Source organism: Urocampus carinirostris, chromosome 3, assembly GCF_059441175.1.
Source record: "Urocampus carinirostris isolate Australia breed hairy pipefish chromosome 3, RoL_Ucar_1.0, whole genome shotgun sequence".
NCBI classification, from domain to species: Eukaryota; Metazoa; Chordata; class Actinopteri; order Syngnathiformes; family Syngnathidae; genus Urocampus; species Urocampus carinirostris.
The window spans coordinates 5,041,614-5,063,669 of record NC_142351.1 but is presented as its reverse complement, the minus strand read 5'-3'; the positions used below and the strand labels follow the sequence as shown (position 1 = coordinate 5,063,669).

Sequence of the window (22,056 nt, the reverse complement as noted above, 5' to 3'; positions counted from 1 at the left end):
AGACAGAAAATCGAGACGCTGTCTTTCAGAGTCTTCAAACGTCTTGTGTGAGGTCAAAACGGAAAGGAGAGTATCTTTTATCAAGGCGTCCCAAAAAATGTTTTCCGATTGGTCAAACTTTGAGTGTACAATGGTCACCGTGCTGCTGGTGTCCCCATGATCCAAGTGTACACGGTCTCTCCTATATGTTTTAAAGAATCGGTGCGAAGAGCCTGGGACTTCTCCGGACCAAACTACAGGGTCCGTGCCGCTTTTTCATGGCCAAATTCAACCACTTTTTAAGGACTTTTAAAGCCAATTTTCCAATTTCTCCAGGACCACTGAAGGAAGAAATTACGCGCAAAAGAACGGAACCTGAGTGTCAGACCCTAACCTTATTTCGTAACCCTAAAATCGTTGGAAATTCTAACTTGCAGCCAAAACCCTAGCAAATAACCCTTCACCCCTAACTTCAGACCTAACCCCGTTTCAAACTGTAACCTTAGCCTTACACCTTACGCTAGCTGTAACCCCAGCAGTAAACCTGGTTTTATTTTTTGGAAACCTACATTCAGTTGAGAACCCTAATATGGGGCTCAAACCCTAGTTCATAACCCTCAACTCATACCAAGAGCCAAGAAGAGATCCGCATCAACTGTTGCTGAATTGTTTCCCCTTTTAAGTCATTTTGTGCATACTGTTGGATAATAATTAGCCATGTATGCATTAAAGCAACAAAAGCAATCTAAAGAACCGCTTCTGAGACGAAAGGAGCTGTCTAATTTCGGCCAGTCAAGCTGAAAGAGTCGCTTCTCTAAAAAAAGACAGACTTCCTGTCAGCACTACAAAGCAATATGCAGGGAGGGGCTGATCCCTCCGTGGGGACTGATGCGCACCCTGTGTGCTGAGGGGGCAGGAGAGACCAAGCTAGTGTCCGATGACATACACAATTATATACGAAATGACATATGCGCTGTCCAGACTGCCCTCATTACTACATCCACTTTTCTTTGGGTGGGCAGAGCGTGTCCGTGGGTGAGGGACTGGCCCTGATGTCAACGATGTAGCAAAAGCGAAAATGACCGACCTGCCCCGAGCTGCTTGGAAACAGCGTCCGGTCGTCGACGTTCTCGCTCGATCTCCTCTTTGGCTCCCCGAAGCTTCTCTTTAACAGGTCCTTCCTCACTGGAGCACATTTTCTCCGCGTTTGAAGCTCAACGCTTGATTTGGACCGAGTGAAATGGAAAAAACGCCACGAGGTTTCGCTCCAACTCGGGAGTAAAAAGGACAAACCTTCGAAAAGGACCGCAAAGTGATACTTCTGTCAAGCTTATGTAGTTTTAAGTTGACTACAGGATTTTTGGTAGTTTTCTCGACATTTTCTTGTTCGGCGGTGGTGCGGCAGCCATGACAGCTTCTCCTTCCAAACCCAGCCGCAATGGATTGTGGGACACAGATACAAACAGATGACTGGATAGTTCGGCGTGGTGTAGCAGCCCGCTAACAAGCGTGCCTAGATGGCGGCCTTTTTGGTCGGGGCAACTTCGCGCAATGGATGTACATTGAAAAGAAATCACAACCTGCTCATTGTGAAACTGATTTTAATGCGGGTAACATTTTGTTATCAACGTCAACACTTGTTCTTATTACAGAAAATTAACTTAAAAAACATTTAAAAACTAAAAAATGCTTCTGAAAAAAAAAACAATTTAAAAACCATCATAGAAGTTAAAATTTAACACTGTGTAACAGGTGTCATAATAACTTTACTTTTCTTGAAATTTCTGCTGAAATATGTTTTTATAGTTTGTGTTTAAGTGTTCTGCGATGACAAGTCTAATAGCGCCACCTGCTGGTATGGGGTAAGGCTTACTTTAGCCTTCGGTTTTATGACCCCGGAATGCGGATATTGTTAGCAGTCTCCAGCGTGCTGCTAACGGTAAGCCACAATCTTTTGAACCGACAACATTAAAACCACAACTGACAAATCTCGCAACATACACAATACTGTAATTGATATAGTCAAGCTGTTTGGATTTATTTTCGTTTTGTTTCTGTCTCCATTATATTAGTTTTGCGGTACGTTGTACTAAAATGCTAATTCCCCTTATAGATGTTGAAAGCCAGCGGAGGTGCTAACCACATGGTGTATGTTGTCGCTCATTGCAGGGAAATTGTTTCCGTTTTTACACTCGTTATTTTGTATTTTCCCAAAGATATAAAAAGGATGATGTTGGTTAAAATTCAGATTAAAAAATATGTTGAATTCATTGCAAACGTTAAAACCACTATACGATCACTTGTTAAAAGTATCTTGTTAAAATGTATGCAAAAATTATTGTAATGGCTAATTTTGTGAAATGTATTGTATTTCAACTCAATAGAAAACTGATATGTTTAGAGCAGTCTCCAGCGCGCTGCTAACGATGTTGAAAGCCAGCGGAGGTGCTAACTGTTAAGGATATGACAGAGTGTGCAGTTTCCTCATGCGTGAGAAGATATGCAGGACATTGTGGTTCAGCCTTTAAGAATATTTATTCTTAACAGCAAGCAAACAAAAACACGGCTTCATTCAATCCACATGGCAACCAACAATCGGCAAAAATATGGTGCGTGCGTAACGTCACATAATGTAAAACTTGTTAACGCAATATCACGAGTAAGAGCGCCATGAAATTGACAAATCTTAACACTAACCGCATGGTGTGTGTATAATGTGTCGCTCATTGCAGCAACTGTAATAAAAGCCTCATCATCCAGTCCAGCCTGAATTTGGATCCTTGGTGGGACAGGTACTCCGTGGTTTTATATATATATTTATATATATTCTAACTATAAAAATGTACCAAACATTTACCAAAATGTTCGAATTAGTCATCTGACTCTATTAACAAAACACGACCTACATTTACCGAATAATCATGCGTGCTCTTTTGTAGAGAGAGAATAAAATAAAATAATCAAACAGTCTGCAATTTCGCTCGGGGGCGGGTTTATTCACAACAGCAGATGTAAGTGTGCCCTCCGGAGACGACTCTCCCACCCCGATTTTTCCAGGATCATTTATAAATTTCAACAAACATATCAAAAGACTTCCCAACCTTCTCCAATTTGCTATATGTGTCTGCAACTAGCTTTACCTTTCTTCTCATTGGCCATCTTCTCCCCTCACAATGGCGCGCCAGCTCCTTCCAAGGGTGTGCCAGAGAATCCCCACGTGGGCTCCACCTCCTCGCCTCGATGTCTGGACCCCTTTCAAGTGGTAATCCCCCTTCCAAGATGACCAGGGTGGAATAGATTTTGCATTGACTTACAATACACAAAAGACTGTGTCGAGCATTGATCATGAAGGATAAAACACAATATATTTTCAGCTTTAAATGATCGTTTACGTAGTTTATTGATATAATGATTGATCATTCCAGAAGAAAAATAACATCGACCCACAAATAATGCACGCAGTTTGATTTTTTTTAAACTATGATTTATTTAAATGACAAAGAAAATTGAATCAAACGAAAGAATAAAGCACATTGTTGACACAAGCACTCGGTGTTGGCAAGGGGAAAGGTGGAAGAAATGATGCAACAGGTTAACAGCACTGATCAATGAACCCGGTTTTGAAATAAGACTCATTTAAATGATCAGGGTTTGCTTTCATAGCATTCCAAAATGGGATATTTGCCCAAAACACCGAAGATGTTGTTGCACTCATCCTTTTTGTGTACTTTTGAGAACAAAAAGTCCCTCAGGGGAGGGGTGTGTGAGAAGCAGCACATGGCCAACCATGGAGATGAAGAAATAAAGGTTCCTATCTCTTTTGGCGGTGGACTTCACAGGGATTGTTCTCATCCGGACGACAGGGACGGAGAGAACCAGAGGCTCTCCAAGCTTTGTGGCTCTGGTGAGAACAGGCCCCAACCATGAGGACCTAGGTCGGCGATCTTATTGTTATAATTATTATAATTGTTGATAACAGGCACGTTTTAATGCAGACACACGATGAAATAGATCATCTATCAAGAAACATGACACATATGCAAATCATTAATCTTTTGAATTAATATGAAGACTTCAAATCTTTATTGTACAGCAGGAGAGTCTTCTCACTTCCTAGGAATGAATGTGGGTTTTTTGATGTGTTGGCATGGTCAGTGGTTGGAAAAAGGTGAGGGGAAATGGTTTTGTGGCGGTTATGTTCCTAGAGACAGCCTTTGGGATACTTGGTCAAATAAGTGTTTTCAAGCCCCCACTTACAGTGAATGTTTGACCACAAACCGAGCAGGCAAAAGTGTTCTCGCCAGTGTGAGTTCTTGTGTGTAATTTCTAGCGCCGATATGGAAGATTTTTTCACCACATAGTCAACAGGTTCAAGGCTTCTCGTCAGTGTGGGTTCGAATGTGTGCCTTTAAGCTTTCAGTTCTAGTGAATCTTTGACAGCAAAATGAGCAAGAAAAAGGCTTCTCGCCAGTGTGGGTTCTGGAGTGCATTTTTAAGCTCCCACTCTGTGTGAATGTTTGACCACAAACTGAGCAGGCAAAAGGCTTCTCGCCAGTGTGGGTTAGTTGGTGTGATTTCAAGTGTCCATTTTTGGTGAATTTTTTATCGCAGACTGAGCAGGCGAAAGGCTTCTCGCCAGTATGGGTTCTGGTGTGCATTTTTAAGCTCCCATTTGTAGTGAATCCTTGACCGCAAACTGAGCAAGGAAAAGGCCTCTCGCCAGTGTGGGTTAGTTGGTGCGATTTTAAGTTGCAATTATTTGTGAATCGTTTTCCACAAACTGAGCAGGCGAAAGGCTTCTCGCCAGTGTGGGTTAGTTGGTGTGATTTCAAGTGTCCATTTTTGGTGAATTTTTTATCGCAGACTGAGCAGGCGAAAAGCTTCTCGCCAGTATGGGTTCTGGTGTGCACTTTTAAGCTCCCATTTGTAGTGAATCTTTGACCGCAAACTGAGCAAGAAAAAGGCCTCTCGCCAGTGTGGGTTTGTCGGTGCGATTTTAAGTTGGAATTATTTGTGAATCGTTTCCCGCAAACTGAGCAGGCGAAAGGCTTCTCGCCAGTGTGAGTTCTAGTGTGTTTTTTTAAGCTCCCACTGTAAAAGAATCTTTTATCACAAACTGAGCAAGAAAAAGGCATCTCGCCAGTGTGGGTTCTGGAGTGCATTTTTAAGCTCCCACTCCGTGTGAATGTTTGACCACAAACTGAGCAGGCAAAAGGCCTCTCGCCAGTGTGGGTTAGTTGGTGTGATTTCAAGTGTCCATTTTTGGTGAATTTTTTATCGCAGACTGAGCAGGCGAAAAGCTTCTCGCCAGTATGGGTTCTGGTGTGCATTTTTAAGCTCCCATTTGTAGTGAATCTTTGACCGCAAACTGAGCAAGAAAAAGGCTTCTCGCCAGTGTGGGTTACGTGATGTAATTTTAATAGTCGATTTTGGGTGAATTTCTTCCCGCAAACTGAGCAAGAAAAAGGCTCCTCGCCAGCGTGGGTTCTGGAGTGCATTTTTAAGCTCCCACTCCGTGTGAATGTTTGACCACAAACTGAGCAGGCAAAAGGCTTCTCGCCAGTGTGGGTTAGTTGGTGTGATTTCAAGTATCCATTTTGGGTGAATTTTTGACCGCAAACTGAGCAGGCGAAAGGCTTCTCGCCAGTATGGTTTCTGGTGTGCATTTTTAAGCTCCAATTTGTAGTAAATCCTTGACCGCAAACTGAGCAAGAAAAAGGCCTCTCGCCAATGTGGGTTCTGGAGTGCATTTTTAAGCTCCCACTCTGTGTGAATGTTTGACCACAAACTGAGCAGGCAAAAGGCTTCTCGCCAGTGTGGGTTAGTTGGTGTGATTTCAAGTGTCCATTTTTGGTGAATTTTTTATCGCAGACTGAGCAGGCGAAAGGCTTCTCGCCAGTATGGGTTCTGGTGTGCATTTTTAAGTTCCCATTTGTAGTGAATCTTTGACCGCAAACTGAGCAAGAAAAAGGCCTCTCGCCAGTGTGGGTTTGTTGGTGCGATTTTAAGTTGGAATTATTTGTGAATCGTTTCCCGCAAACTGAGCAGGCAAAAGGCTTCTCGCCAGTGTGAGTTCTAGTGTGTTTTTTTAAGCTCCGACTGTAAAAGAATCTTTTATCACAAACTGAGCAAGAAAAAGGCATCTCGCCAGTGTGGGTTCTGGAGTGCATTTTTAAGCTCCCACTCCGTGTGAATGTTTGACCACAAACTGAGCAGGCAAAAGGCCTCTCGCCAGTGTGGGTTAGTTGGTGTGATTTCAAGTGTCCATTTTTGGTGAATTTTTTATCGCAGACTGAGCAGGCGAAAAGCTTCTCGCCAGTATGGGTTCTGGTGTGCATTTTTAAGCTCCCATTTGTAGTGAATCTTTGACCGCAAACTGAGCAAGAAAAAGGCTTCTCGCCAGTGTGGGTTACGTGATGTAATTTTAATAGTCGATTTTGGGTGAATTTCTTCCCGCAAACTGAGCAAGAAAAAGGCTCCTCGCCAGCGTGGGTCAGTTCGTGTAATTTCAATTGTCCATTTTGGGTGAATTTTCTACCGCAAACTGAGCAAGAAAAAGGCTTCTCGCCTGTGTGGGTTAGTGTGTGTGTTTTTAAGTCCTTATTCTGAGAAAATCGTTTTCCACAAATTGAGCAGGCAAAAGGCTTCTCTCCAGCGTGGAATTTCATATGCAATTTCATAGAAGACTTGCGTCGAAACGTTTTCCCACACTGAGAAAATGTGTTACCACCTTCCGACTGCGAGTCACTTTCAGCGTTTGCAGAGTGAGACGTGTCGTCGTCATCCGTTTCCACGTGTTGACGGGAGCTGATGCTTCGAGGCTCCCGCCAACCGTTATCTTCAGGTTGACCTTGATCTTCAAACTCTAGTTCCTGCCGTGCAGTAGGAAGATATTCTTGGCTGACGTCTGCAAGACACAAGTCACATTTATTTATATTGCCTTTCACTCGTTCAGTGCTGTAATGTACGGTTTCAAAAGCATTGTCCCCGAGTGCCAAAACGTTAACAAATTCTGCAGGCTTAGACACTGCTAATCAGAAAGTATTAGTCCTCTGGGAATTAAATCAGTATGATAAATAAGCACTAGATGCCAAGAGTGGCTTTGATCAGTGCTGCGTCCCATTCTTGTAATGAAATAATCTGCATTTATATAGCGCTTTTCAAGTCAAGACTTCCCAAAGCGCTTAACAGTGTGCTTCACATTTCCCAACAGCAACCGTGCAGCTGTAAGGCGCTACCCTGCATATTGGGGGTATTAGGGGTTCAGTGTCTTACCCAAGGACACTTCGACATGTAACACGGAGGAGCCGGGATTCGAACTGGGATCTATTGATCCCAAGACGAGCGCTCTACCTCCTGAGCCACTGCTCACTTTCCCTCGCTATTCGCCCTAGTCACTTGGTTTTGCGCGTCCAAGTGTAATGTGTCCCAATACTCTCAAGACCGAGGGAGAAGTCCCCTTCAACCCACAAAATAACCCCTTCAGATGGAGGGAGGTCAGGAGCTGACTTGGAACAAAGTGACTTCCCAGAAGACTTTGCGAATTCTAAATATCAACGTTTGAAAGGGTAGTGGGATTGTGGACGCGTTCTTAAGGATGGGCTGGGCACCCGTATGATGCAGCAGGGGTAAACCATTGAAAGCTGTCGGGCCCTGCCGTTGAACAGAAGAGTGTGTTGTGTCACCCTGACCCGAGTGACATGGCCGCTTTCTGGTGTCCCGTTTCATCTGGAGGGACGAACGCATGAGCAACTTGGGTGCCGAGGTGCCCAACTTGTTTGGGTATTTGGGCAATTGGGTTGGCCAGGGTCCCAAAAATTTTGTGTGCGTTTTTTTTTTTCCTTTTTATTTTCTTTTTATTTCATATGTTTGTCTCGCTGTCGGTCACCCCTCTTGAGGGATATGACCAAGGTAGATAGATAGAAAAATCAACGAACAAGGCTGGAAAGGAACTGCGCAAAAGTCTATTTTCACAACTACGAATGTATTTGCGACAAATTATATTAAGAATTCTTAGTTAGACATAAATGCAATGGATACCTTATTTTTGCATTGAAACATGAACATTGCAAAATCGCTACTTTACACAGTGCACAAATCTACCGAAAGAGCCACAAAACTCTTCGCACTCCAAACCGTAGAGTGTAATAATTGTGGAGAAAATCACGGTTTAGCCTTTCCCTGTTTTTATCTTCAACGAGTCGTGCCTTTACATCTACATGGCCAGTCGCTGAAGCAGAATAGTCACAGTGATACAGTCGTATGCAAAAGTTTGAGCACCCCTGACTATTTTCAAGATTTTCCTTTATAAATCATTGGTTGTTCGGATCAGCAATTTCAGTTAAATATAACAAATAGCAGACAAACACAGTGACATCTGAGAAGTGAAATGAAGTTCATAGAATTTACAGAAAATGTGCAATAATTGCTTGAACAAAAGTGGGCAGGTGCATAAATGTGGGCACCCCAACAGAAGAATTACATCAATATTTAGTAGATCCTCCTTTAACAACCTCTAAACGTTTTCTACAGCTTCCAATGAGGACTGAATTCTTGTTGAAGGTTTTGACCATTCTTCTTTACAAAACATCTCCATTTCAGGTCAGGTTTGATGGTTTCCGAGCATGGAAAGTCCGCTTTAAATCACACCAAAGATTTTGAATAATATTGAGGTCTGGGGACTGAGATGGCCATTCCAGACATTGTATTTGTTCCTCTGTATGAATTCCATAGAATAATTTGAGCATTGTTTGGGGTTGTTGTCTAGTTGAAGTGTCCAGGCCTGGCGCAACTTCAGCTTTGTCACTGATTCTAGAACTTTGTTGGCAAGAATCTGCTGATACTGACTGGAATCTATTCGACCTCCAACTTTAACAAGATTGTCAGTACCTGCACTGGCCACACAGCCCCACAGCATGATGAAACCACCACCAAATTTGACTGTGGGTAGCAAGTGTTTGTCTTGGAATGCTGTGTTCTTCTTCCTCCATGCATACCGCTCCTTGTTATGTCCAGATAACTCAATTTTAGTTTCATCAGTCCACAGCACCATATTCCAAAATATAGCTGGCTTGTCCAAATGTGCTTTAGTATACCTCAAGCGACTCTGTTTGTGGCATGTTCGCAGAAAAGGCTCTTGCCGCATTACTCTCCCATACAGCATCTCTTTGTGCAAAGTGCGCTAAATAGTTGAACGATGCCCCGGGACCCATCACTTTTCACAGGTAAAATGAACACTGTTAACTCAAGACTCTGTCCCTTTTATGAAAACAATTGCAACAGTGCAGGTTTTCAGCCTGTTAAGTTCAAACCTTTTGTGGAACGATGCACAAGTGAGGTAACGGGACTTAAGGTCTTTGACTCAACATTTCAGGAATAAAGTGCAAAAATGAGATGCACAGATGAGAAAAATTGGCTTAGAGTGGATACAGCAACAGACCAGCTTAATATATCTTTTGAAGAATTTGGGACTTGTCACAAGGGCTGCATGATTTTAGGAAAAAAAAAACGTAATTGCAATTTCGATGCGATTTTCGATTTGAAAAGAAAAGTGCATTGTCTGTGCTAGGTGCATTTTTCAGGGAAAACAAACATTGTGACGTGCAAATATGACTCGAGATGACGTACTTGGAGACCAACTTGGGAGACTGCGCCCCTCGGGTGTGAAAATACACGTCAAAATACTGAAGCTGTGCCTGGTTTTGAAACCAAATGTTGCGCCACCATGATGACCACATAACAGAATGCAAATGTTGTCTGCTTCACTTTGTGCGTCGCTACGCGTCGACGTCAATTTCTCAACAATTCGGTCAAGGGGAAAGAAAATAGACGGTGATCGCTGAAGTGAAAAAGATTTGCGACTATGAACAATATTCACCGTTAGGCAAATATGTCGTATTCGTAACAGCTCTAGCGCACGTGACTGGTTTAGAAATAAGGTACGTAGTTTGAAAGAATGAGCGAGACAGAAGCCCGGACCTTTTTTTAAAAGGAAAGTATGGTGGACGTCGACGGACAAATTCGAGATGTGAAGTGTTGTGGAGAGTAGATAATAACTAAGTTTAAGGAAAGTTGAACCTGAAATGAACTTGAAGCAAACAGTCTTGGATATGACAATATCCTATTGTGTGTAGACATCTGGCGGAGGTCATTAGCCGGGGGCGGGCAACCATCACGAGTTATTTTGAGCAATACAATAAGGAGCGTTCCCTTTTTGCCATATCTTCTCTCTGCGTATTTTTGGGGGCGACGCCCACCGACGTTCCCGCCAAAATAAGGACGTTGCAGAAAGTAACACGACCAACCTGCTCTGTTCAACACAACTTGGAGTATCTTGTAAACAGGTCCTGGCAACTCTGGTTCCTGCCGCGCAGTAGGAAGATATTCTTCACCGATGTCTGCAACACACAAGTCAAATCGCATTTATTTGTGAGGCCTTTAATCACAGAAACTCACAAAAGGGTCGCGCAGAACACCATTGCAACATCAACCTGATCTGAAAGCTACATGAAGGCAAGGAAAAACTCAAGAAAGGTCAGCATGTGGAAAATGAAGAAACCTTGGAAAGGGACCGCACAATGGGTAATCCCCATTCCAGGATGACCAGCTGGAAATGGATGTTGCAAGGGCCTTGGTGCGTAATACACAGTCAACTTCAACATTAAATATACAGGAAGTAATGGAAACAGGGTTCATACATCTTTTTCATGGCCAAATTCGAGCACTTTTCAAGCACATCACACGCCATTTTTTTATTTTTCTCCAGTACCTCCAAAGAAGAAAAAAAAAACAGCAGCCATCAGGAGAAGTTTTTTGTTGTTGTCTTTGATGACTATAATAAAGTCGCTATGTTGCTTCTAGCACATACTTTGTGCTACTTTGATTTTCCTATCCATGACCTACGATCTTTGTGTGTGAAAGGGCTTCTATAAACTGACATAAATTCTGCCATTGTGCTTCAACAATGCCCACACAGCTTGGCAACATCACACTTGTTTACAAACACAGAAAGGGCTCTGACGGTGTTGCATAATCATAGAGTTCAATACGAAAGGGAAAAAAGGAAGAATGTAATTGTGGATAAAAAAGCAGAAAAATGAGCCAAATTCGGACTCACTTTATGATACGGATTGCTCCGAAGCAGAGAGCATTCAATCTTTCAATCGACTGCTGATCTTTTGCTTTTGTTTTAACTTATTTGAATTCATATTTTTTGTGTGCTTTTCATACGTTTCTAAATCGGTCAAGATAGAATTGCAAATTGTTTTTTTTGCATTTTATCATTTATTTGTGAATATTTTGAATTGATATGTTCATGTTCTGCATTTTCAGCGATTTTGTGTTCAGCGTGTAAAAAGCTTAAATCGTTTTGTAGTGTACAATTTGTTTTTGTGGATCTGTGAATATGTGTACTTGGGGGATCCCCTGCAAACATAAATGACTGTTGAATAATTTAGTGGATAATGTTATATTATCATTGATAATATATCATTTAGAAAAAAAACTCTGTGGAGCTGTTTGGGAGCCAAGAGAGCCTCAGTAAACCGAGCCAGAAGTGCCAGTTTAATAAATAGAGTTGTCCTCTTGAGCCGCTTCTTCATTTATTGCACATGTGTCAAACTCACGGCCCGCGGGCCACGTCTGGCCCGTCGTGTAATCATATCCGGACCGCAAGACCATTTTACATTCTTGTTATTAATGGCCCGTCAATATGAACAACGCCGTCTCATCCCTGGACATTATATTCTGACGTTTTAGTCACTGTACCTATTCCTTCATATATGACATTGAGGGTATACCTTTTTCGCTGCGCTGAAAACACAATACTGCACAGAACTACACATCCCACAATACAACGCTTCGGCTGCCTTGCGGCGCATCTCCCCCGTCTATTCAGTCTTGCGATTACAAGCAGGGTTGGGTAGGGTTACTTTAACTTGATTACTTTCAATTACTTTTGGATTACTCCAATACCAAATATGCTAATAAAAGACAAAAGAAACTAAATATGAATAAAGTTATGACTCACAACACGTGGTAAGCTTTCTCTCCTGGCTTTGATCTCTGGCAAAACTAACATAAAATGCGAGAGAAAGAAAATGAAAATAAATCCAAACAGCTTGCCAACATCCTTTTTGTCGTTCCATGTATTCCGTTATTCCTCAAGCCTGCACAAAATTGAGTCATTTTATTCATATTTAGTTTCTTTTGTCTTTTATTAGCATATTTAGTATTAGAGTAATCCAAAAGTAATTGAAAATAATCAAGTTAAAGTAACCCTACCCAACCCTGGTAACAAGATAGCCGGTAGCCGAACATACCCCTCACAATGGCGAAGAGAAAAGTTGATTCTGAAAACAGAGCCTTTAATAACCGATGGGAGGCTGAGTATATGTTTATTCACATTGCCAGAAGACCCGCGTGTCTCATTTGTGGCGCTAATGTTGCTGTAATTAAAGATTTTAATCTAAGATGGCACTTTGAGACAAAACATAAGGATAACCTGAAAGACCTGGATGCAGAGCAGAAGTAACAGAAAGCAGAAGAGTTAAAGAAGAATCTGACACTCCAAGCAGACGTTTTTTACCCGTGCAAAATTTCAAAGTGAAGCTGCTGTGAAAGCAAGTTTTATCGTGGCAGAGGAGATCGCCAAATCAGCCCGACCATTTACGGAGGGAGAATTTCTGAAGGGCTACATGATCAAGGTGTTCGACGTCTTATGTTCAGACAAAAACCAGATGCTGGCAAATATAAGCCGGAGTAGAAGTACGGTTACTGATCGAATTTGTGAGATGGCAACTGATTTGAGAGCACAGTTGAAAATTGGGTTAGTGTGTCTGTTTTTAATTCCTTATTCTGAGAAAATTGTTTTCCACAAATTGAGCGGGTGAAAAGCTTCTCCCCAGTGTGGATTAGTGTGTGTTGTTTTGATTGTCCATTTCGGGTGAATCTTTTACTGCAAACTGAGCAGGCAAAGGGCTTCTCACCAGCGTGGAATTTCATATGCAACTTCATATAAGACTTGCGTCGAAACGTTTCCCCACCCTGAGAACATGTGTTACCACCTTCCGACTGCGAGTCGCTTTCAGCGTTTGCAGAGTGGGACGTGTCGTCGTCATCCGTTTTCACGTGTTGACGGGAGCTGATGCTTCGAGGTTCCCGCCAACCGTTATCTTCAGGTTGACTTTGATCTTCGACAGTTGAACGGACCCCGGTCACTAGCAAGACTGGAAAGTTGTCCTCTTCTTTAACATCAACAGGCTCCCGATCCTCTGTCTCTTGCTTAACGTGATAAGGCTTCAGATCCTCCTCAATTTTAACGGCAGGCAACTCTGGTTCCTGCCGCGCAGTAGGAAGATATTTTTGGCTGACGTCTGCAAGACACAAGTCACATTTATTTGTATTGCCCTTAACTCGTACAGTGCCATAACGTATTAGTACGTTTTCAGAAGCATTGTCCCAACCTGCTCTGTTCAACACAACTCGGAGAATCTTGTAAACTGCTCGTGGCAACTCTGGTTCCTGCCACGCAGTAGGAAGATATTCTTCACCGATGTCTGCAACACACAAGTCAAATCGCATTTATTTGTGACGCCTTTATTCACAGAAACTCACAGAGGGACGCACAGAACATCACAGGGTTCCTACAGCTTAAGGCAAGTAAAATTCAAGACTTTTTGAATGCCTTTGGATGTCAAATCTAAGAAAGTTGACAAAAAACACTACATGAATGAGAGGCAATTTTAAACAAATGTTTGTTTGATTTTATTTATTTTAATTACATTTTGGTCCAGTTGAAAACGTTTGATTCGAAAAACAGCACTCTCCAGAGTTTAAAACATTTAAGCAGGTTGCAATGGGTGTTGCAAGGGCCTCAGTGCATAATACACAGTCCACCTCAACATTAAATATAGAGTAAGTTATGGAGAGCTCAAACTTCCTATCTCAAAATTTCAAAGGATGCAGCAGGTTCTACAGTAGCATGCATCTGTTCCAGGTGACAATCTGAATACTCAGAATGCCCGAACCTTGCAAACTTCTAAGCTCGTCCTTTTCCCTCAAGGACGAGGAAATAAAAATATGACGTTACCTATAAGCTATTAAATATTAGTGTGTCTCCGAACATTTCCTGTCATGATGTGTCGGACAGTCCCAAACGCAAGGCACAAGGGATGTCATATAACCTGACTTGAAAGACGTTTATTCAAACAGCAACAACAAAAGCAGGTAACATGTTTATTTTGCCTTTTTCTATTCAAAATCGCTCGTATTGAAACGGTTAGTATACGGAAATAAGCTTTGTGGTAGAGTGCATAACAGTTCTCCAAAGTGATTTATATACGGTGTGCATTACCGTTGGATTACATTCACAACAAAGACGGAATGGTTTAAGTTGTATTAGATTCCCAACAAATGCACGACAAAGTGGTTTTGGTTATATGTTCGCCATTACATTACCGAAAAATGATATAATAGTGAGATAAAAAGAGGTAGAAGTGATTATAGTAGCAGGGGCGCATTACTCTGCATAACACCGGCCACCCCCCACTGGTCACGAACGCCCGTGATGTAGAAGGCGTAGCAGAAGCGAAAATGACCAACCTGCCCCAAGCTGCTTGGAAATAGCGTCTGGTCGTCGAAGTTCTCCCTCGGTCTCCTCTTTGGCTCCCCGAAGCTTCTCTTGGAGATGTCCTTCCTCACTGGAGCACATTTTCTCCGTGTGTCGAGCTCAACGAAAAAACGCCACAAGGTGTCGCTCCAACTCGGGAGTAAAAAGGACAAACCTTCGAAAAGGACTGCAAAGTGATACTTCTGTCGAGCTTACGTCGTTTTAAGTCGACTACAGGATTTATAGTAGTTTTCTTGAAAATTTCTTGTTCAGCGGTGGTGCGGCAGCCATGACACCTTCTCATTCGAAACCCCGCCGCAATGAATTGTGGGACACGGATACAAACAGGGGACCGGATAGGTCGGCGTGCTATGGCAGCCCGCTAACTAGCGTGCCTACGTGGCGGCCATTTTGGTCGGGCTAACTTTGCGCAATTGGATGTACATTGAATATAAATCACAACCTGCAAAAATGCTTCTTAAAAAACAGCAAATTATAAACCTTTATAGAAGTTAAATTTAAACACTATATATAAAACTCTGAGAAAAACCTATTTCAAATTCAAAATCGGTGTTCAGAGGATACTTTGAGACTTTAAAAAAATTGCGTAACATTTTTTTTTAAACAATGTTTTATTTTGTTTTTTGAAAATCAAGGTAAATTAATTACCATATATATACACACATAACTTGCAAAGAAATCTTGTATTTATAAAAAATATTTAAAAAAATAAAAACTCAAAGGAAATTATTCCTCTAGTTTTGACTGAAGTGACCATATACCAGTCGATTATGATCACTTGCCACGTGAAGGGTTAAACCACAGTTCCGGAAACCATAGAGAGGACTGTTTTACAATTTTTTTTCTTGTACTTTCAATTTGTAAATAAAGAGAAGTAAATCTGGCGTTGTGACGCAAATTTATTTCAAAATTCATTCCAGCTTTCCGGGGCTTTATGTTACGATGTTGAGTGTATTCGTGGGCAGCTCAATTAACCAGAATTTTCTTTTGGATTTTTGGGCTCTGTCCACATGTACTGAAACTTTCTGATACTTTGACCCGACTAGCTTAGGCTTGCAGTGGGCACGCAGCTCAAACGGGTGCGTCCTACCTCGTCTTCTATACCTGTGGTATACTCTTCTTCTTCAAGTTTAACAGCGGTTAGCATCCATTATTTGGTGTATTAATGCCCCTCATCAGTTTTTGTGGTATTTAATTCACTTAGAGAGAAAAAATAAATAAAATCTGCGGGCGCTAAATCAGGAGTGTTCTAATTGGTTTTAGAAAGCAGGGGCAGATTTGGTAAGCTGAAAATGTATTGGTCCGACTTTTAAGCCTGGTATTATTTGAACAGTCTTTTAAAAATTCTGCCTCCGTCAGAGGTTTGCGATGCATGGCGATCAGCGTCGCAACCTCGTAGCTGGCCTTTGTTGCGTTTTCATTTGACACACTGGGTCTCATGAAAAAGCGCCGCTGTGCTGATACTACTGCTTCCAGTTGCTTCACCTTTTCATAGCGTTTTTTTCTTCTGGAAGAAACAAATACCAGCATCTCGTCTAAAAATATAGTCGGTAGATCTGACATTATCTTACCATAGGGAAATGATCAATAAAAATTACTCAAATAGTCAATGATCCATTGTTAAATGAAATCAGCATTTAAGTCAAGAACTGTTTTAGATTCAAAGCAGTAATTGCAACTACAATGTGCACACAAGATGTCATATCAATCATAACATTTGGTCACAACTCACATTTCTGGGACACTATTTTTCACTCTTTTTTTCACAGCATTATCATCAGAACAAGAACAATTAGTCCCTTGTGTGAGTCTCTTCCATTTCTGGTGATTTTTGTTTTGTTTTGTACAAATGTATACTGCGGTCAACATTACTGTCGGGCCACATACTAATAAATTTATGACAGAAGCCGCAGGCCAGTCAAAAATTGGGACTTTGGAAAAGCCTGCACTAAATAATACACAATGATATTTTATAAAGGAAAGATTTGGCTTTTCAAGCGAACAGGACTTCTCATCTCATTAGCAGTCCCACTTATCCTTATTAGGGTCGCGGGGGGGCTGGAACCCATCCCAGCCATCTCTGGGCAGTGGGCAGGGGAAACCCTGAACTGGTTGCCAGCCAATCGCAGTGCACACGGGGACAGACAACTCATTCCCTCGTTCCTGAAATGCATGTCTTTGGAATGTGAGAGGAAACCGGGGTGCCCGGAGGAAACCCACGCAAGCACGGGGAGAACATACAAACTCCGCACAGGAAGGCCGGTAGCTTGGATTTCAACCCACGCAGAAGGTTCCCATGACCTCAGATCTGTGCCGCATACGCGCTAACCACTGCACCGCCGTGCTGCCCGCTGACAGAACTTGTCATGTTATTTTCATTGCACTATTACATACATAGCAATATCATTTTCATTTCACTGTTATAAAAAAATGTGACAATTAAACTTGTTTATTAAAAAAAACACGCACATTGAAACAAGGCAAAATTGCGCTATTGGATCGCTATGAAATAATCCCACCGATTGAAGCGTGAGCCTCTTTCTTATAACGTTTCATCAATTTCTGATTTGGGTATAGAATAAAACACGTGCACAAAAGTGCATTCTGATTGGTTTAGACAGGAATCGCATATTTAAATGCAGTGTAAAATGTTGGTCGCTAGATGGTGTGCGAGTATAATAAATGATCACATTTATTTACATAACCCTTAATCACAAAAATATCTCAAAGGACTGCACAGGATTACAATTACACAATTGCACAATTATCTGATCTTAAACCAGCATGCAGGCAAGGAACAACTCAAAAACCTCAGTGTGAGGACAAAAGAGAAACCTTGAGAAAGGACCTCACATGTGGTAAATCCCCCGTCCAGGAATGAGCAGGGTGAATCACAATTAGCATTACTGAACACGGAATAGTAAACACTAAGTAAGATGTTGAAAATGTCCGGAAAGTGCATGACATCAACGACGCCCCCAGCCTGTAAACTAGTCCAGAAAGTCTATGACGCAGCTTTCCATCTCCCCAAATGACCAAGACGAACCACTTCAGCACATAAGCAGTTTCTTAGAATGATACTTGCAATTTTTTCACCGTGCTTTTTTTTTTTTGAACATGCGACAAAGAAAGGGGGGGTATTCAAAATAGCAACACAGCATTGCAGTGTTAGGGAATATTTTCCAAGCTCAAGTCATTTATTCAAAGTCCAGTCTTCATTGTTCGTAAGTGGTATTCTTATTTTCCCATAAAGTCTATGCGTTTTCCCCTTCGTCTGTGAATTGGGTCTCCTGTATTCTTATTGGCCCTCTCCAATAGGGCTGCGGGATTTTGAGAAAAAAAATTGCCATTTTTTAGACCAGTATTGCGATTTTGCTGCGATTGTTGAATTTACAAGAAAGGTGCATTTTCTGTGCTGGTTTTGCTATTTCTGTAAGTATTTAACCCTTGGATGCATGAGCTACCAGTACATACAAGAGAAGTTTGTCATTAGTGGGAAAATTAAAAATACTAATGCCATCATGGTATACACATGTTTTATTAGGAATACTTAATATGACAGTATTACAATTTTCTGATTTTCAAAGACCTTGAAGAACCCACGGGATCATATTTTATCCCACTGTGGAGTCAAGAGTTAATACTAGTGACAGGGCCATCAGACTGTTGAGAAGCTAAGGCGTGTCTGCATGATGTCACCAGTCATCCTGAAAAAAGTTCCAAATACTAATGTTTAGTTTATCGGATCGTGATCAAGTAGGACAAGGTCCCAGGTAAGCTTCACAGAGGTTTACGGCAGGTGACATTTCCGCTTACTGGCTTTAGAAACTTTCTGTCTGCTTTTGGGCTAAACCCCTTCACGATTTGCAAATTGTAAAATGCAGAATAAAATTTTCTTTTCGGTGCCATTTCGTTCAGTTTCATTTCGTTGCACCTGGGTGCCCAAGTGTTCGTTTCGGCGCTGCGCTTTAACTGCTCCCGCGATTTGATGTACTCGCCACCGAGTAAACAAAGCTGCATACTTCAGCCGAAACGCATAATTTGGCGCTGAAGTATACATGGCCGAAGGTTATACTCCGGGCCGGGTCACTCAAATTGAGTTAATCGGTCAGGTTTGGCCTTAAATACCCCGGGCCAGGTCTGATCAGGAATATTTAGGCTCGCTCATACCTCTATTTTGATGAATGTTTGACCACAAACCGAGCAGGCAAAAGTCTTCTCGCCAGTGTGGGTTCTTGTGTGTAATTTCTAGCGCCGATATGGATGAATTTTTCACCAAAAAGTCAGCAGGTCAAAGGCCTCTCTGCAGTGTGGGTTCTAATGTGTCTCTTTAAGCTTCCGCTCACAGTATAACTCTGACCACAAATTGAGCAGGAAAAAGGCTTCTCGCCAGTGTGGGTTTTTAGGTGTGATTTTAAATTCCCAGCCTGTGCGAATTGTTTTCCACAAATTGAGCAGGCGAAAGGCTTCTCCCCAGTATGAATGTGTGTGTGTCTTTTTAGGCTCCCACTCTCAGGGAATCTTTTGCCACAAACTGAGCAGACAAAAGGCTTCTCGCCAGTGTGGGTTAGTGTGTGTTTTTTTAGGCTCCAACTCTTGGTGAATCTTTGACCGCAAACTGAGCAGGCAAAAGGCTTCTCCCCAGTATGAATTCGTGTGTGTCTTTTTAGGCTACCACTCAATGGGAATCTTTTACCACAAACTGAGCAGACAAAAGGCTTCTCGCCAGTGTGGGTTCGAGTATGTACATTCAAGTTTCCTTGTTGGGAGAATTGTTTTCCACAAATTGAGCAAGAGAAAAACTTCTCCCCAGGGTGGGTTAGATTGTGTTGTTTTAAGGTACATCTCAAGGTAAATCTTAGACCACAAACTAAGCAGGCAAAAGGATTCTCCCCAGTGTGGGTTAATTGGTGTAATTTCAATTTTCCATTTTGGGTGAATTTTTCACCGCAAACTGAGCAGGCAAAAGGCTTCTCTCCAGTGTGAGTAAGTATGTGTTTTTCTAAATCCCCACTCTGGATGAATCGTTTTCCACAAATTGAGCAGACAAAAGACTTCTCACGAGTGTGGGTTCTAGAGTGTTTCTTTAAGCTCCCACTGTCAATGAATCTTTTATCACAAACTGAGCAGGCAAAAGGCTTCTCGCCGGTGTGCGTTGAAATGTGTATTTTTAATCTCGAACTGTCAATGAATCTTTTGTCACAAACTGAGCAAGCAAAAGGCTTCTCGCCAGTGTGGGTTCTGGTGTGTATTTTTAAGCTCCCTCTCATGGTGAATCTTTGACCGCAAACTGAGCAGGCAAAAGGCTTCTCTCCAGTATGAATTTGTGTGTGTCTTTTTAGGTTCACACTCTCAGGAAATCTTTTACCACAAACCGAGCAGAGAAAAGGCTTTTCGCCAGTGTGGGTTCTATTGTGTTTTGTTAAACTCGCACTGTCTATGAATCTTTTATCGCAAACTGAGCAGGCAAAAGGCTTCTCGCCAGTGTGGGTTCTAATGTGTTTTTTTAAGTTTCCACTCTCTGTGAATCTTTTATTGCAAACTGAGCAAGGAAAAGACTTCTTACCAGCGTTGAATTTCATATGCAACTTCATGTAAGACTTGCGTCGAAATGTTTTCCCACCCTGAGAACATGTGTTACCATCTTCCGACTGCCAGTTGATTTCAGCGTTTGCAGAGTGGGACATGTTGTCGTCATCTGTTTCTACGTGTTGACGGAAGCTGATGCTTCGAGGATCCTGCCAACTGTTATCTTCAGGTTGACCTTGATCTTCGACGGTTGAACGGACCCCGGTCACTCGCAAGACTGGAAAATCGTCCTCCTCTTTAACGCCAACAGGCTCCCCATCCTCTGTCTCTTGCTTAACGTGATAAGGCTTCAGATCCTCCTCCTCAATTTTAAAGGCAGGCAACTCTGGTTCCTGCTGCGCAGTAGGAAGATAATTTTGGCTGACGTCTGCAAGACACAAGTCATATTTATTTTTATTGCCCTTAACTCGTTCAGTACCGAAACTTATTAGTACGTTTTCAGAGGCATTGTCCCAAAACGTAAAAAAAAAAATCTAAAGGCTAAGCGCTGCTGATCATCAAGTATTAAACTTCTGGGAATTAAATCACCTGTAGGGGTGGCTATGATCAGATTCTTTTGTCAACACTTAGTGCCGCGTTTTGTTCCTGTATTCTCCGTATTACTCTGTGAGTAGGCGCCGCCGTATATGCCAAGTAAGCGCAGTGTGACGAGAAAATGAAAGATATAAGTACAGACTGTTAACGCTTCAAATCTTTATTCTTTCAAAAGAAAATGACCAAGGGCCTTCGTTGAGATGACGTATCGTAGGACCCTGCAATCACCATGACGACCTGATTCATGTGATCACGTCACCCGAGACATCAGGGGCTGAGAATTCTTGCAAAGTCATGCATAAGTTTAGTGTTCTTGCAATCAAATTTGATTTTTCAAGCAAAGTGCCCTTGTGTTAATACAAAGTATTGTTTAGATATTCTAGGTATCAAAAATATATATATTAAAAAAAAAGCACTAAGGCGAAACTTCTGATAGACAGATATAGATTTAGATACTTTATTCATCCCCGTAGGGGAATTCACACTTTCAGCAGTATCCTTGTGTTGAAAAATAAAATAATAAAATAAAAGAAATAGAATACAAAAATACCCAATATAACGTGTTGTTGTATAGTACTTAAATAGTGCTACGGAAAATAGAATAGAATAGAATAGAATAGAATATACCTTTATTGTCATTGCTACAAATGGGCTAACATATTGTGACAACGAAATTGGGCATGACACTCCAGTTTTACACATTCATAGTGAGGTATGAGCAAGAAGATAAAGGAACAGAGAAGATAATGTTATAAGACAAGGGGGATAAGGCTATAGTTATAATTTACATGGTATTTACACAAGAAATGTCGGCATGTGGGATGTTACATACAGGGTTGTCGTGATAACGTTGGTATCGTAACGGTTGTGCAATATTGCATTTGGTGCAAAGTCATCATAGTGCAAAAATAGTCAGCATATGCATTGGTGCAAACATAGACATCATAGTGCAGAAACAGGAAATGGTCAGACATTGTGCAATTTGAGCATTAAACGTAGTGCAGTCGGCATGTGCAAGAACAAGACATGAGTAACATTATATTCGTAAGAGGTAGTGTTGGCACGAGTTTTCAGTTTTTTTGTGCGGTGTCTGTTTGAGCAGTGAACAAAAATAGTGCAGACAGCATGTACGTGAGTACCATTTTACATACGTGTGAGGTAGTTTTTTGCAACAGTTTTCAGTTTTTTGTGCGGTGTCTGTTTAGGGTGGTAATGGCTGTGGGGAAGAAACTGTCTCTGAGTCTGTTCGTTTTTGCTTTGTGTGACCTGTAGCGCTTGCCGGAAGGCAGCAGGTCGAAGAGATGGTGGCCGGGGTGAGAAAAGTC

At 41.8% G+C, this 22,056-nt stretch overlaps 4 protein-coding genes across 4 annotated transcripts in view; all 4 read right to left on the bottom strand.

Annotated features, from left to right (window-relative positions):
• The window catches only part of LOC148368423 (uncharacterized), a 219,507-nt gene that overhangs the window by 9,849 nt on the left and 187,602 nt on the right, over positions 1-22,056 (bottom strand). The gene's annotated exons all lie outside the window — the stretch shown is intronic.
• On the bottom strand, positions 3,457-10,874 carry LOC148368433 (uncharacterized). The gene is made up of 3 exons (XM_088329701.1): positions 10,847-10,874; positions 10,284-10,376; positions 3,457-6,886 (listed from the first exon to the last, which is right to left on the bottom strand). Exons 1-3 carry the CDS (start codon positions 10,872-10,874, stop codon positions 4,350-4,352), a joined length of 2,658 nt encoding a protein of 885 aa, XP_088185827.1. The 3' UTR covers positions 3,457-4,349.
• Positions 12,574-15,023, bottom strand: LOC148368432 (uncharacterized). Its single transcript, XM_088330459.1, has 3 exons — positions 14,581-15,023; positions 13,443-13,535; positions 12,574-13,352 (listed from the first exon to the last, which is right to left on the bottom strand). Exons 1-3 carry the CDS (start codon positions 14,687-14,689, stop codon positions 12,751-12,753), a joined length of 804 nt encoding a protein of 267 aa, XP_088186585.1. The 5' UTR covers positions 14,690-15,023; the 3' UTR covers positions 12,574-12,750.
• Positions 18,128-21,027, bottom strand: LOC148368431 (uncharacterized). Its single transcript, XM_088329700.1, has 2 exons — positions 20,991-21,027; positions 18,128-20,564 (listed from the first exon to the last, which is right to left on the bottom strand). The coding sequence occupies exons 1-2, from the start codon at positions 21,025-21,027 to the stop codon at positions 18,892-18,894; spliced, it is 1,710 nt and encodes a 569-aa protein (XP_088185826.1). The 3' UTR covers positions 18,128-18,891.

Excerpts from the sequence above, each read along its gene's own strand:
- LOC148368433 (XM_088329701.1), bottom strand. The coding sequence starts at position 10,874 with ATGGATAGGAAAATCAAAGTAGCACAAA. Across the intron at positions 10,377-10,846 it reads GAAAATCAAAGTAGCACAAA|ACATCGGTGAAGAATATCTT; the intron begins GTATGTGCTAGA and ends TGTGTGTTGCAG. Across the intron at positions 6,887-10,283 it reads AGTTGTGTTGAACAGAGCAG|ACGTCAGCCAAGAATATCTT; the intron begins GTTGGTCGTGTT and ends TGTGTCTTGCAG.
- LOC148368432 (XM_088330459.1), bottom strand. The coding sequence starts at position 14,689 with ATGTGCTCCAGTGAGGAAGGACATCTCCAAGAGAAGCTTCGGGGAGCC. Across the intron at positions 13,536-14,580 it reads TTCCAAGCAGCTTGGGGCAG|ACATCGGTGAAGAATATCTT; the intron begins GTTGGTCATTTT and ends TGTGTGTTGCAG. Across the intron at positions 13,353-13,442 it reads AGTTGTGTTGAACAGAGCAG|ACGTCAGCCAAAAATATCTT; the intron begins GTTGGGACAATG and ends TGTGTCTTGCAG.
- LOC148368431 (XM_088329700.1), bottom strand. The coding sequence starts at position 21,027 with ATGACTTTGCAAGAATTCTCAGCCCCTGATGTCTCGG. Across the intron at positions 20,565-20,990 it reads CTCAGCCCCTGATGTCTCGG|ACGTCAGCCAAAATTATCTT; the intron begins GTGACGTGATCA and ends TGTGTCTTGCAG.